The 16,826-nt window shown below is 34.2% G+C and overlaps 1 protein-coding gene across 7 annotated transcripts in view; it reads right to left on the bottom strand.

The window, feature by feature from the left end:
• Nucleotides 1–16,826, bottom strand: part of VPS13B (vacuolar protein sorting 13 homolog B) — a 762,523-nt gene that overhangs the window by 373,854 nt on the left and 371,843 nt on the right. For all 7 annotated transcript variants that reach the window (XR_006606124.1, XM_045077980.1, XM_004768902.3 and 4 more), the window contains exon 24: nucleotides 6,279–6,499. Coding sequence is in view for 6 of the 7 variants with exons in the window: in XM_045077980.1 (XP_044933915.1) it covers nucleotides 6,279–6,499 (221 nt within the window). In the remaining variant the exon portion in view is untranslated. The remainder of the gene's footprint in view (nucleotides 1–6,278; nucleotides 6,500–16,826) is intronic.

The raw sequence follows: 16,826 nt of genomic DNA, 5'->3' as shown, positions 1-16,826 counted from the left end.
AACTGAGCCACCCAGGTGCCCTTCCTTTAAGATTTCTCACAGTGCAGTTCTACTGGTGATAGATTCCTTTATGTGAAAATGTCTTTATTTAGTCTTTATTCATAAACATTATTTTTTAATTTAGAATTTTGGGTTGATAGGCTGTTTTTATTTTTTTATTTTCACAATTTAAAGATGTTGCTCTAGGGGCACCTGGGTGGCTCAGTCAGTTAAGCAGCTGCCTTCGGCTCAGGTCATGATCCCAGGGTCCTGGGATCAAGACCCGCACTGGGCTCTCAGCGGAGAGCCTGCTTCTCTCTCTCCCTCTGTCTACCACTCTGCCTATTTATGCTATCTGTCTGTCAAATAAATAAATAAAATCTTAAAAAAAAATTAAAGATGCTGCTCTTTAGATCTTTATACTCAGGAGAAGTAATCAATCAAATCTTGGTTCTCTTGTAGTAATGCATTATTTTTCTCATGGTACTTTCAAGATTTGCTCTTTATCTGTGGCTTTTAACAGCTATATTAAGATGTGTGCAGGCATGGCCTTCTTCATGTTGCATAGGCCAAGGACAGGCCGCCCCATGATGGCCCACTCTGACATGAAGATTATATTGAATTCAAAAGCAATCAAAACCCGGTAGATTCAGGTAAAGCTCTTTACCTCCCCCACAACTGCCTCAAAGCATTTAGGCAGAGGACCTGCTCCAGGAAGAGAACTATGAGACTAAGAACTATAGTATGTTATGAACGAGGTTTGGTAGACTGGGAGGAACATAGAGCAAGGCCTGCTTGATCAAATTCCTCTATGTCCCATTGTTTCTGAGTGGCCCAGCAAATACTCATTTACTAAACATTTGCTCTTTTTCATCTTCCTATAAATTGCATTCCTTTCCTCTGAAGTCCAAACCCCTGTTCCTTCACCTTAGTCCAAGATGACATATATACCTCATTTTGCCTATCTTTGGAATTTCTATTTCTTGTGAATTCTCCACACATATGCTATTTTTTATTGTTGTTTCAGGTTTTTATTTAAATTTTACTAAGTTAACATATAAAGTAATACTGGTTTCAGGGATAGATTTTAGTCATTCATCACTTACATATGACACCCAGTACTCATTATAAGTGCCCATTACCCATTTGGCCTACCCCTCACCTCCTCCCTCCATCAACCCTCTGTTCTTTACAGTTAGGGGTGGGATTACGGACATTGGGGAGGCTATGTGCTTTGGTGAGTGCTGTGAAGTGTGTAAATCTGGTGATTCACAGACCTGTACCCCTGGGGATAAAAATATATGTTTATAAAAAATAAAAAATCATATAAAAAAAAGTCTATTATGGTTTGCTTCCGTCTTTCTCCCTCCCCACCCTTATACTCATCTGTTTTGTTTCTTTAATTCTACATGTGGGTGAAATCATATGGTTTTGTCTTTCTCTGACTGACTTATTTCACTTTACATAATAGACTCTAGCTCCATAGATGCCCTTGCAAATGGCAATACTTCATTCTCCTTGATGGCTGAGTAATATTCCATCATATGTATATAAGTATGTACGACTGTGTTCTCCCCTAAGAGTTTGATGGTTTCCTTTCTCACATTTAAGTCTTTCAACCCAAATATTAAATTTGATTTTCTTCTGTTAATCTCTCTGATGTCAACTTGATTCTTAGTCCATCTAGAAGGACCTTGAAGGGACAGAATAGTCTTGCTCCCCAACAATGTGTTTATCTTATTCATCTTTGTTCTCCTCACTTCTGGATGAGGTCTATAGTATTGGACTTGTAGTACTTGAGATTCTCTCCTTCCCTCTCCCTCTGCTTCTCCTACCTCCACAGCCCCCCAAGCCACGCATGGTCTAATACATTAAAACTTTATTTTTTTTAATTTTTAAAAATTATTTTACTTATTTGACAGAGAAAGACACAGTGAGAGAGGGAACATGAGCCGGGGCGGGGGTGGGGGGAGGTGGAAGCAGGCTTCCTGCTGAGCAGAAAGCTCAATGTGGGGCTCAATTCCAGGACTCTGGGATCATGACCTGAGCTGAAGGCAGACGCTTAATAACTAAGCCACCCAGGCACTCCTTAAAACTTTATAAAACAAACTAAACACTTTCTCCTAGTATATGACTTTCTGCTATCTTATTGTGTCTTTAAAAGAGAAAATGTTTTTAAACTTGATTATGCCCAATATCAAAATCAATTTGGGAAGAGCTGCCCTTTGAACAATATTGACTGATCCAATCTATGAATAGGTATATCTCTCCAGTTAGGTTCTTTAAATTCTCCCAGCAATGCTTTCTGGTTTTCACAGTAAAACTTGGACATCTTTAGTTAGATTCATTTATTCATGTTATTGGGCATCAATGTAAGTAGAATGGATTCATTCCAGTTTCTAGTTGTTTGCTGCTACTATGCAAAAATACAACTGATTTTTATTCATTACTCTTGTCTCCTACAACTTTGATAATTTTATTAATAGGCTGTTAATTCCTCTAGGATTTTCTATAAAACATTTTATCATAAACAAATAGAAAGATCTTTACTTTTTCCTTATCTTTATGCCTTTTAATTTCCTTTGGTTTATTGGAATGGCTAGGACATCTAGTATGATACAGATTAAGTAATAAAATCAGGCATTGTGGGCTTTTTTTGTATTTTAGTGGAAAATAATTCAATATGATATTTGATTTCCTACATATATCCTTTACCAGCTTCGAAAAGTTCTCTAATATTTGTAATTTGCTTAGAGTTTTTATCATGAATGGGTGGTTAAATTTTGTCAAATGTTTTGCTTGCATCTATGGAAATTTTCATAGGATTTTTCTCAGCTCTTCTATTGATATGGTGAATTCTACTAAATGATTTTTTAATATTATACCAAATTTGAATTTCTAAGATGAATCCTACTTTATCACCATTTATTAATGGGGTTAAAGTGGGTTAAAGCCTCGCCTTTGGCTCAGGTAATGATCTCAGGGTCCTGGGATAGAGCCCCGCATCTGGCTCTCTGCTCAGCAAGGGGCCTGCTTACCCCCCCACCTTCTGCCTGCCTCTCTGCCTACTTGTGATCTCTCTCTGTCAAATAAATAAATAAAATCTTTAAAAAAAATAAATAAAACAATTTGGGAAGGAATCTTTCATTCTATATCTCTGGAAAAAAATTTGTAAAAATTTCCTATTTTTTTCCCCTTGAATATTTGGTAAAATTCACCCACTGGGGCCTGAACTTTTCTTTAAAACTTATTTTGATATCACATTTAATTTCTTTTATAGAATTAAAAGGATATTCAGATTTTCTATTTTTTATATTTTTCTGTACAGTAATTTTACAGTAAAAATTTCTATTTCATCTAAATTATTACACTTGCTGGCATAAACTTATTCATATTCTATTATTTTTTTAAAAGTCTATAGGATCTGTGTGATAAACCTCCTTCATTCCCAAGTGGGTAATTTGCATTTTATCTTTCTCTCTTTTTTTATTGTACTAATGTTCTCTGCTCTTATCTTTATTATTTTTGGCCTTTTACTTCTTTCGGGTTTATCTTGTTCTTTTTTTAGCTTTCTAGAGAGGACCCTTAAGTGAATGACTTAAGATCTTTTTTCCTTTCTAATGTAAATATTGAAAATTATGTTTTTCCTCTGAAGATTACTTTACTATGTCCACTTTTTTTGGTCATTCAACCAAAATATTTTCTTAAGTCCAAGTGATTTTGTCTTTGGTTCATAGATTATTTGGAAGCATCTTTATTTTCTAGATATATACAGGTTTTCTACAGTTTATTACTGATTTTTAATACATTTTGATTATGATTAGATAATATACTTTATTTTGATCTTGTAAACAAAATGAGACAATGTACATCTGAAAAAAACATGTAGTCCACATTTGTTAGATACAGTGTTCCATAAATGTCAATTAGATCAAGATGGGTGTGTAGTATTTTTCATTCATCTTCTATATCTCCAATTATTTACTTTTATCTGGTTGCTTTATCAATTGCTGAGAAAGGTGTTATAAACTCCCCTACTGTGTGTGGTATTTATTTTTCTTCTAGTTGCTTTAAAACTGCTGAGATTGTGAAAAAAAGTTCCTACTATGCAGTACTGAATAGAATCATCTGTTTTTTCTTTAATTCCACCCATTTTTGTTTCATGTCATTATTTATCTCTGGTAATACCCTTTTTCTTGGGGCACCTGGGTGGCTCAGTAGGTTAAGCCTCTGCCTGCAGCTCAGGTTCAGGATCTCAGGGTCCTGGGATCAAGCCCAGCGTCAGGCTCTCTGCTCAGCAGGGAGCTGAAATTTTGTACACCTCCACCCAACCACCCCTCAACTCCACCCCCCTCGCCACCAGCCTCTCTGCCTATTTTGGTCTCTCTGTCAAATAAATACAATCTTTAAAAAAAAAAATACCCTTTTTCTTTAGTTTATTTGATATTAAAATAAGCAAGTCCAGCCATCTTACACTGTCTGTATGGTATACTGTTCCTATGCATTTATTTATATCTGTTTCTTTATGTTTCAAGTGCTTCTCTTTGAAGCAATATACAGTGGAGTCTTACTCTATAAATCTCTGCCTTTTAATAGGAATAGCTGGACCAGAGGTCAGCAAACTTTCTGCTAAAGGGTCAGATAGTAAATATTCTAGGCTTTGTGAGCCAAACTGTTTTCTTGGGCTGCTACTTAATTCTGCATAACTGCAACCTCAGACAAAATATAAAAACTGGGTTTTTGGCCTGCAGGCTATTGTTTGCTAACTAATGATCTAAACACTCCTAGTTAACATCATTAACATTTAACACTGTTGGTGAGAATAGCTCAGCTCTATCATTTTATTTATTTATTTATTTATGTTACAAGTTTTTATTTAAATACTAATTTTTTTACATACAGGGTAATACTGGTTTCAGCAGAATTTAGTGATTCATCACTTACATATAACACTTAGGGCTCCTCAAAACAAGTACCCTCCTTAAAACCCATCACCCATTTAGCCCATGCCCTGCCTGCCTATACTCCATTAATCCTCAGTTTGTTCTCTATAGTTAAGAGTCTTTTATGGTTTGCCTCCCTCTTTTTTCCCCCCTTCCCCTATGTTCACCTGCTTTGCTCCTTAAATTCCACATATAAGTAAAATCATATGGTATTTATCTTTCTCTGACTTACTTATTTCACTTAGCATAATAGACTATAGCTATTTACATCGTTGCAAATGGTAAAATTTCATTTCTGTTTCTATCCAGTTTTTAAACTCTGTTACCATTTCTTGACTTTTTTTAAGATCATTTGAATACTTTTGGTATTCCATTTTAATATATCTCTTAGCCATATCTCTTTGTATTTTTACATTTTATTTTTAGTAGTTATTTTAGAAGATTCTATGTTGAAAATTTTCATAGTCTAATTAGAGTTTACACTGTACCAGTTCACATGATATTTAGAAATCTGGCAGCCATTAGGTCCCTTTAATCCTCCATTAACCAGGCAGGAAGAAGAGGAGAAAGGAGGATGATATCAGTAAGGAGGCTGTATAAAATATGAAATAATATTTGAACCCACTTTAAAAAAATGCAGTCTAAAAATGAGCTTAGTTAATGGCTTATAACCACTAATGCTGAGATAAACACAGATTTATCAATATTGACCTGTCAGATCGAATACCTATCTAAAAATAATTTTTTTAAAATATAATTTCAGTGGTATTCAACACTGACAATCTATGTAGAAAGTATAACACAGTCTGCTTAAGGTTAAAGAAACAAGTTAACTATACACAATAATTTGTATAAATCTGGGAGAGTGGAATTCACATTACATTGTAACACTACAGAATTCAACACCCTTGGCCCATACCAACTGAAATGTTATGAGATTAGTAAAATATATTTCTTAAGTAGTTAACAGTGCTTTTTAAAAATATTATGTATATATAGAGCAAAAGAAGTTCTGAGTAAGAATCTTGTTGAAATTGTATTTGATCATGTTAAAAGACTCTTCCAGGTTGATAATAAAGCAGTCCTTCAGTGTTTAAACACTTTATACCTGCAACTGATTTCATTCTTTCAGCCAAAAGATTCATTTATGCTGCCATCATTACATTTTCAGAAGAGTTTAAGTTACAAAACTTGAGAAAGCTTCAAAGCAATTCTTAATCTAACCATTCTGATCTTGATGGCTCTGTGAAAAATCATTTAGGTCACTAAACAGAAGAGAAACCTTTATAAAGTTCACAACAATTGTCCTTAAATCACATTATTTTAAATTTCCTTTCATGAATCAACTATACTAACCTGAGGGTTCGAGCATTTTATCTGAAGTGACTCTAGCTCAACATGGAGACAGACGACAAATGAATGCCTTGTATCAGGTCCTGTAGCGAGTAGTTTCTGAGATGTAACAGCTAGAGTAGAGGTACAACCCATTGGTTCCACTAGGCAAAGTGTCACTTGTTTACCAAAAAGGGTATACATGCTGAAATGATGCAAGCTGATAGTCCAAGGAAAAGCATTACCTGGTAACAAGGACAAAGGGGGCAGATAAGCACACATATAAAAATACAGTTGTCACTTGATAATAAGGGGTCTATCATCTAATTTTGAAATATAAAACATTTAATACAGCATCAAAAAAGCGACAATACCAGAGACCAATGTGCTCAACATTTATATGCTGTTTAAAAGTAATTTTGAAAAATGTTTATATTTGTATTAATTATACTACATATCAAGAATTATATACATCATAAAACATACAGAAATAATACAGTATTATACTGTATTGTATCAGTATAATATACTGTATATATCAGTAATTTTATACATTATGAAACATATAGAAATAGAACTTATGGAAATGAGATGGAGATATAAATAGAAATTCTAACTTCGTTTTCCTTCATCCTAGTGGGATGTACTGTACAATTGCTGGGGATGTAGTCATTATACCTTGGAGACCATAGATCTAGCAGAGGAATAAGAGAGGAAAAGAATAATCTATTATCATCTGTTGGATCATCTGCACCAAAATCATGTGGGTGCACATATAAACCATAGATTCTTGGTTTCTAATTCAGACCTTCTTAAGCAGAATCTCTGGGGGTAAGACCCAAGATGCATTTTGTTATTTTCTGCTGGTGATTGTTAGGTATAATATGTTATTTTAAAATAAAATATACTTGATGAAAAATAAGCACTCATAAATATCAGGAGTAAAAGTAAAATTCCTTTCCTTTTTTATACTTTTTTCTTTTATTTATGTATCAGAGATTAATTCATGAACAAAAATTACGAGATAAAACCATTTTAATGTGGTTATAAAGTACTTTGTGAAATGATTTTTTCAAGTATACTGAGTATTGGAGTATTTATTAACATTTACTCTTGAGATGCCAACTAATGAAAAATAGGTTTCTATGATTTACAGTTTTGACTTTGCAATTCTACTAGCACTTATAAGTATAACATTATAGACATTGTTATGAGAGCTAAATTATTTTTAAGCAAATTGAAAATACATTTTTTCTAAATAGAGAAGAATAACTCACTGCATATAAGTTAGACAATATGTAAAGAAAAATCAAAACCAGTCCTAAAAATATTTTCCTAAGCAGAAAATATTTATATCTAAGAAGAAAAATCAAAACTTGCCAAAATGAGAGGTACTGATACATCGCAAAAGATAAATTAGAAAATATATAAAGAAGAAATATCAAAACTAGTCAAAACCTTGCCACTCCCAATAACAACTATTAATGCAACTAATATTTCCTTCATGTCTTTTTTTTTTTCCTGCATTTTGCTGGATATGCCCATGCAGAAGCAGGATCATACTGTAATTTTACATTCAGATTATCTTCCAGTGACAGTAAAAATACCAAGTGAATTACAAACTGGATCAGACTATATATTTATACATATACACACATATACATGGAATATAAGTAACCATTTGAACTATGATTGGTGATATTGAGTAGATACTACAGGATAGGTTCTTTTAAGTTTGAATACTCAAAATGTCCTGACCAAATATAGTTCATAAGATTAAAATTGGAATCCTTGAAATTGAGACCTGGATACTAGAATAAATCTAGCTACATAGTAGGGCACAATAACTTGACTGGAAACAATGAAAACTGCATAATAGTATGTGGTCAGCACTGTGGTACTCTGCCTGTCTTAAGATTTAAAATATTTGCCCCCAAGAAAGAATGACAAACTTTAAATTATCTGTAACTAATTCTAAAATTATTTTAAAACCTACACAAAGTTCCATGCTATTTTACAAAATAAACTCTTTGCCAAATTTGTCTTAAAATATTCTGGAATGATTTCAGGTTAGATATTTTAAAACTGGTAGTGAGCTATATATAGTTTTTCAAATTTTATGTTATCCAAGAAAGGCTAAATGGTGGATATGTTGGATGAAGAGCACTGAATTTAAATTTGTCAAATTAAAAATAAAATCTCAAACAACCTTAGTACTATGGCAGATGTATCTCTGCTTCTCTTTTGGAATGAGACCAATAAATTGAAATTTGTTTTATCATATTCTAAGTCTTAAACAGAACTTTTAAAGCAGTACTTTATGCCCATTTATTTAGTCTGCAGATTGTCTTTCTTTTTTTTTTTAATTTTACTTATATATTTGAAAGAGAGAGATACAGCGAGAGAGGAAACACAAGCAGGAAGAGTGGAAGAGAGAGAAGCAGGCTCCCAGCAGGGAGTCCAATGCAGGACTTGTTCCCAGGATCCCTGGGATCATGACCTGAGCCAAAGACAGACTCTTAACCAACTAAGCCACCCAGGCCCCCTGCAGGTTGTCTTTTAAAAAGCAAACTCCACCTACAAGTTGGGATCTTAACATGTAATGACAATAACTCCCACAATTAATCATTGAGAAAAAAATTATCAAAACACAGCAAATCATTAGCTGCACAAGTATTCCTCTTGAATACAGGTGCAAACAAAATAAAAACACCTTACCTATTTATGAAACTGGGAACATAATGTTCTAGGGACTCCCTAAAATATGTTCACCTGGCACATTCATGTTCATATGATACATGGCAGGCCAGAACCATGAACTATTCTGAGACTTTCAAGACCAGTATTTTAAAATTTAATTGTAAAGTTCTAATGCAGTAACATGTTTTATTTTAGATAAATTATTGCTGGCAGAATTCAGATATTTTCAAAGGATCTAAAGAACTAAGAAAAATGAAAAACAAAACTTATAATTCCATTTCTGTGTGAATTTGTGAAAACTCTATTACTGACAGAGAAAAAGATACCAATAAGATAATTATGAAAATGACAAACACAACACTGTTTTAATTTAGATTAAATAATTTGAAAGAGCATGAATAGGACCAGGCTTTGGGGAAAAATAAATACATAAAGAAAACTCAGTAAGACTGTGTTATGTGTCAAAAATGAGGAAGAGAGCACTAGAGTTTATTAGATAACATTCACTTATTACGAGAAAAGCGTTAAAAAAGTACACACAGTGGATTTCCTTACATTGTAATATGTTACTGATTTTGCATGATACTAGAAGCAGAAGATAAAAAACTGGTTTAGATAACAAAGAAAATTATATATGTATTATACACACACACTCAAACTGCACCAAGGAGAATAAAATACCTATGAGTAAACAACCATGGAGGTGCAAGATCTGTATTCTGAAAACTGTAAAACACTGATGAAAGACATTTAAGACGACACAAACACAGAGAAAGATAGTTTATGCTCACAGATTGGAAGAATTAATATTGTTAAAATGTCCATATTACCTGAAGCAATCTACAGATTCAATACAATTCCTATCAAAATACCAAGAACATTTTTCACATAACTAGAACAAAGAATAACAATATTTGTATAGATTACAGAAACCCCCCCAAAACCAAAACAATCCTGAGAAAGAAGAACAAAGTTGCAGGATTCACAATACCAGATTTCAAGATATGCAATAAAGCTGTAGTTATCAAAACAGTATGTACTCACACAGAAATATTCACAAAGATTAATGGAACCAAATATACAGCCCAGGAATAAACATACTTATATGGTCAACTAATCTATGATAAAGGAGGCAAGACTATACAATGAGGAAAAGACAGTATTTTCAATATATGGTACTGGGAAAACTGGACAGCTACAAGCAAAAGAATGAAGGATTACTTTTTTTCTTTTTCTTTAAAAAGATTTATTTATTTATTTATTTGACACAGAGAAAGAGGGATTACCAGTAGGCAGAGAGGCAGGTAGAGAGAGGGGAAGCGGGCTCAGCAGAGAGCCCGATGTGGGGCTCCATCCCAGGACCCTGAGATCATAACCTGAGCCGAAGGCAGAGGCTTAACCCACTGAGCCACCCAGGTGCCCCTGAAGGATTATTTTCTAATACCAAACACAAAAAATAAATTCAAAATAGATTAAAGACCTAAAAATAAAAATAGGAAAAAAGACATTCTCTTCAATAAATGGTGCTGGGAAAATTGGACAGCTATATGTAGAAGAATGAAACTGGACCATTCTCTTACACCTTACACAAAGATAAACTCGAAATGGATAAAAGACCTCAACATGAGACAGGAATCCATCAGAATCTTAGAGAAGAATATAGGCAGTAACCTCTTCGATATAAGCCACAGTAACTTCTTTCAACCTCCAAAGGCAAATGAAACAAAAGTGAAAGTGAACTTTTGGGACTTCATCAAGATCAAAAGCTTCTGCACAGCAAAGGAAACAGTCAGCAAAACAAAGAGGCAACTCACAGAATGGGAGAAGATACTTGCAAATGACAGTACACATAAAAGGTTGATATCCAGGATCTATAAAGAACTTCTGAAACTCAACACACACAAAACAGATAATCATGTCAAAAAATGGGCAGAACACACGAACAGACACTTCTCCAATGAAGACATATAAATGGCTATCAGACACATGGAAAAATGTTCATCATCACTAGCCATCAGGGAGGTTCAAATTAAAACCTCACTGAGATAGCACCTTACACCAGTTAGAATGGCCAAAATTAACAAGACAGGAAACAACGTGTGTTGGAGAGGATGTGGAGAAAGGGGAACCCTCTTACACTGGTGGTGGGAATGCAAGTTGATGCAGCCACGTTGGAAAACAGTGTGGATATTCCTTAAGAAATTAAAAATAGAGGGGCGCCTGGTGGCTCAGTGGGTTAAACCGCTGCCTTTGGCTCAGGTCATGATCTCAGGGTCCTGGGATCGAGCCCAGCATCGGGCTCTCTGCTCGGCAGGGAGCCTGCTTCCTCCTCTCTCTCTGCCTGCCCCTCTGCCTGCTTGTGATCTCTGTCAAATAAATAAATAAAATCTTTAAAAAAAAATAAAAATAGAGTTCTGTATGACCCTTCAATTGTACTACTGGGTATTTACCACAAAGATACAGATGTAGTGAAAAGAAGGGCCATCTGTACCCCAATGTTTATAGCAGCAATGGCCACGGTCACCAAACTGTGGAAAGAACCAAGATGCCCTTCAACGGATGAATGGATAAGGAAGATGTGGTCCATATACACTATGGAGTATTATGCCTCCATCAGAAAGGATGAATACCCAACTTTTGTAGCAACATGGAGGGGACTGGAAGAGATTATGCTGAGTGAAATAAATCAAGCAGAGAGAGTCAATTATCATATGGTTTCACTTATTTGTGGAGCATAACAAATAACATGGAGGACAAGGAGAGATGGAGAAGGGAGTTGAGGGAAATTGGAAGGGGAGATAAACCACGAGAGACTATGGACTCTGAAAAACAATCTGAGGGTTTTGAAGGGGCAGGGGTGGGAGGTTGGGGGAGCCAGGTGGTGGGTTTTGTGGAGGGCACGTATTGCATGGAGCACTGGGTGTAGTACATAAACAATGAATTCTGTTACACTGAAAATAAGTAAATTTTTTTTTAAAAAGAGGTAAAACAGTGAGTAACTTTTGGAGAGAAAAGCAATAGACAGTGGGCATTTTAACCCAGGAACCCACAAGGGGACATCAAGAATTATTCATGTATGAAGACTGGAGCCCTGGGAAGCATGAAAACCTGGTATTTGTAGAAGAGCAGAGGGCTGGTTCAAAGATGACCTGGTGTTGAGGTTGTCATGGATGAAGCTAAGAGTACATAACCAGTGGGTGATGGAAGATGTACAGATCATTTACTTCCTTAAATGTAGTACTGAGTAGAGAAATGACATTTTCCTTCTAGATAGGTGTCCAAATCATATCTCAGAAGCAAATATCAATATGTACATTTGATTTCAGATTTATTGTCTTGTAAGTTGTTTATGTCCTGTGTACAGATTACATAAAGCATGTGTGATTAAAATTCTACTCAGAGTGGGGAAAAAAATAAAAATAAAAATAAAATAATAAAACCAGAAACCATGAAAATCCTAGAAAAGAGCACTGGCAGTAATTTTTCTGACATTTGCTGTAGCAGCGTTTTTCTAACTTTCTCCTGAAGCAAGGGAAATAAATACAAAAGTAAACCATAGGGACAACATCAAAATAAAAAGCTTGTGCACAGCAAAGGAAACAGCACAGCTAAAAGGAGACCTAAGGAATGGGAAAATATATTTGCAAATGACATGTCCAATAAAGGGTTTGTATCCAAAATATATAAATAACTTATACAAGACACACACACAATGAATAATTCAATTAAAAGTGGACAAAAGACATGTATAGACATTTCTCCAAAGAAGACGTCTAGATGGCTAACAGATACATAAAAATGCTCAACCTCACTCATCAGGGAACTGCAAATCAAAAGCCACAATAAGATGTCACCTCCTACCTGTCAAAATGTAACAAAAACATAAGAAACAAGTATTGGAAAGGATGTAGACAAAAAGAACACTCATGTGCTATTGGTGGGAATGCAAAACCAGTGTAGCTACAGTGGACAATAATATGGAGATTCCTCAAAAAATTAAAAATTGAAATACTATATGATCCAATAATTTCACTATTGGGTATTTTGCCCAATAGTGAAATTATTGGAACAAAAACACTAACTCAAAAGGATATATGCACCTCTACATTTACTGCAGCACTATTTACAAGAGCCAAAACATGAAACCAACCTAAGTGTCAATCAACAGATTAATTGATAAGAAACACACTTGAATATTACGTGGCCAGGAAAAAGAATGAGAGCATATATTTGGAAAAGATGGATGGACATAGAGGGTATTATGATAAGTGAAATAAGACAGAGAATGAAAAGAGCTATATTATTTCACTTATATTTAAGAAACTTATCAGGGCATCTAGGTAGAGCAGTTGGTTAAGTGACTGTTTCAGTTCAAATCATGATCTCTAAGTCATGAGATCAAGCCCTGCATTGATCTCCACGCTCAATTCTGGAGTCTGCCTGAGATTCTTTCCGTCTTCCTCTCCCTCCCTCTCTGTCCCTCTCCCTGCTCATGCTAACAAATAGAAAGGAAAGGAAAAGAAAGAAAAGGGACAGGAAGGGAAGGGAAAAGAAAAGAGAAAGAAGAAAGGATCTTTTTAAAAAATGGAGGACATATCAATAGAAATTATCCAATCTGAAAAAATTTTTGAAAAAATTAACAAAGCCTCAGAGACCTGAAGAACAACATCAAACATACTGATACAAATTTAACACAAGACCCAGAAGGAGAAAACAGAGAAAAGAAGAGAAAAATATTTGAGGAAACAATAGCTGAAGAATCCTAAAATTGATAAACAGCATTAACACATAACATTCAAATAGTTCAACAGAGCCCAAATAGGATGAAAATTAACACACAAATACCTAGATTTAATATAGAGAAATTGGTGAAAGCTAAAGAAGCAGAGAAATTCTTGAAAGCAGTAAAAAAAAAATCATTATATATAGGAGAAAATCAATACACTTTAAAGTTGATTTTTATGTAAAATAATAGAGTTCAGAAGGCAGATTATCAACAATATCCAAATTAAGGAAAGAGCCCAAATGTTCACTGACTGATGAATGGATAAAGAAGACTGATAAACACACACACATACACACACACTCACACACACAGAGGAATATTACTCAGCCATCAAAAAAGATGAAATTTTGCCATTTGCAATGGCATGGATAGAGCTAGAGAGTACTATGCTAAGTGAGATAAGTCAGAGAAAGACAAATCCCAGATGATTTCACTCATAAGTGGAATTTAAGAAACAAATGATCATGGGAGGAAAAAGAAGCAAAGCAAGAAACATACTCTTAACTATAGAAAACATACTAATGGTTACCAGAGCAGAGGTGACGGGATTGAGTTAAATAGGTGATGGGATTAAGGAGTCACAACTTGTGATGAGCACCAGCTGTCGTATGTAAGTGTGAATCACTAAATTTTACACCTGAAACTAATATTACCCTGTATCTTAACTAACTGGAATTTAAATAAAAACTGGGGGGAAAAAAAGACCCTAAGGGGGAAAAAAAGAAGGAGTGAGAAATTACATTCAAATACCAGAAGAGATGAAAAAAATATAGGAAAGTAAATAATGAACTGTCAAGGCAAACACACTATATCCAGAAAAATTATATTCCAAATATTAAAATAAAATCTGAGATAAACAATCTCAGGTAAGCAAGAGCGATTCATTGCTAACAAAGTGCCTTATGAGAAATACTAAAGTAAGTCCGTCAGATATTAATTCAAACTGACAGGAAAAAATGAAGAGAACTGGATATGAACAAGATGTGGGTTAATATGAAAGACTATAAATGTATTATTTCCCATTTCTCTTAAGTTCTTTAAAAGGCAGAGAGTAATAAATAAGACTATTGTTGGGTAATTATTTATGGAGATGTAATCTATATGAACAGAATGAGGTAGAGAATAAAATATGTTAGAACAAATTTTCTATAATTCATAAAAATTAAGTTAAAATAGATCTAAGTTAGAGTGTGATAAATTCAGATGCATAATAATACAATCCCTATATAGTCACCATTGAAAAAGTACATTGTGTAAGTATTGGAGAAAAAAGAATGGTACACTAGAATACACATTTAAAATATAGGAGGTAGAGGTACAAAATACACAAAAGAAAGAGACAATAATTAGCAAATGACCAATTTAAATATTTATTTCTTTATTTAGAAAGAGATGGGGGGGCAAGCAGGAGGTGTATATATTGTATCTGCTTGGCACAGTCGGTGAGGCATCGGACTCTGATTTTGGCTCAGGTCATGATCTCAGGGTCCTGGGATCCAGCCCCATATTGGGCTCCATGCTCAGTAGGGAGTCTGCTTAAGATCCTCTCTCTCTCTCCCTCTTCCTCCCTTCTCCCTACTCATGCTCTCTCTCTCTCTCAAATAAATAATAAATCTTTTTTTAAAAGTGAGTATTACAGAGAGAAAAAGAGACACTTAATAGTGATAATGGGGTCAATACTTTAGGAAGCTGTTACCAATTAATTACATATGCATATGCATCTAACCACAGAGCTTCAAAATACAAGAAGCAAAAACTGACAGGATTTAAAGAATAAGCAACTAAACAGTAAAACCTGAATATTTCAATACTCCACTCTCAATAATTGATAAAATAAATAGATAGGAAGTCACTGTGTCTATAGATGAGTATACAACAATATCAGCCCATTCAACCTTACTGACACACCACAGAGAAACCACTGAAGCACATATGGAACAGTCTCTCAAATAGACCATATGATAGACCATAACACAAAGGTTAATAAATTTAAAGGGATTAAATTATTAAATCTATGTTCTAGACTATAGTTAAATCAGAAAACAGCAACAAAAAGAAATCCATGAAATTTTCAAGTATCTGGAAGTTAAACAACCCAGTGTTTCTAAATAACACAAGGGCCAGAGAAGAAAACATAAGGAAAATTATAAAATACTGTAAAGTAAATAAGAACAACAATATTTGTGAATTTCTGAAATGCAGTTAAAGGAGTGCTTAAAGAAAAATTTATAGGCATTTAATGTCTATATCATAAAACAATAAACTGTTATATCAATAACCAAGTTAAAAAAAAATCTAAGTTTTCCCCTTAAGAAATCAGAAAAAAAGAAAATCAAACAGAAAGCAAGCAGAAAAAAATTAAGATTATAGCAGAAATGAATGAAACACAACAGAAAAAAATCAATAAAACTAAAGTTGATCCTAAGACTAGATCAGCAACATGACAACTCTTTAACTTCAAAAAGAAGATAATCCACAAATTACCAAAATCAATAACTACGGAAGGAATATGACTACCAACCCTAATAAAACTAAGAAGGATAAAAAACAGTATTATGAGCTCTGTATACACCAACAATTAAGAGAACTTAGATAAATGGATAACTTTCTAGACAATTTATTAACGCTGACTAGAATTTATTAACACTGACTAGAAGAGGAATAGAAAATCTGAATAGACCTAAAAACAAAAAAAGTGACTGAATTATTAATTTAAAAACTTTCTATAAAAAAAAAAAAGCAGTCCACCCATTCCCTGTAGTCACAAGAGTAAATTCTATCAAACATTAACAAAATAATGCCATTCCTCCACACACTTTCAGTAACAGAGGAGGTGGAAAGATTTCCCAAGTTATTCTACAAGGCCAGAATTGTCCTGTTATGAAAACCAGATAAGGAGAACTTATCTGCCAGAAAACTATAGAGTAAAATCTGTCATAAATATATACACAAAAATTATTAGGGAAAAAAAAAAGCATGGGGCACATGGTGGCTCAGGTGGTTAAGTGTCTGACTCTTGGTTTCAGCTCAAGTCACGATCTTGGGGTCATGAGACTGAGCTCCCTGTCTGACTCTGGGTGGACTCT

Source organism: Mustela putorius, unplaced genomic scaffold (genome assembly GCF_011764305.1).
Source record: "Mustela putorius furo isolate JIRA1106 unplaced genomic scaffold, ASM1176430v1.1 tig00000228_pilon_pilon_pilon, whole genome shotgun sequence".
Lineage (NCBI taxonomy): Eukaryota > Metazoa > Chordata > Mammalia > Carnivora > Mustelidae > Mustela > Mustela putorius.
Note: the sequence above shows the minus strand (reverse complement) of the source record. Positions and strands in the feature narration are given on the sequence as shown.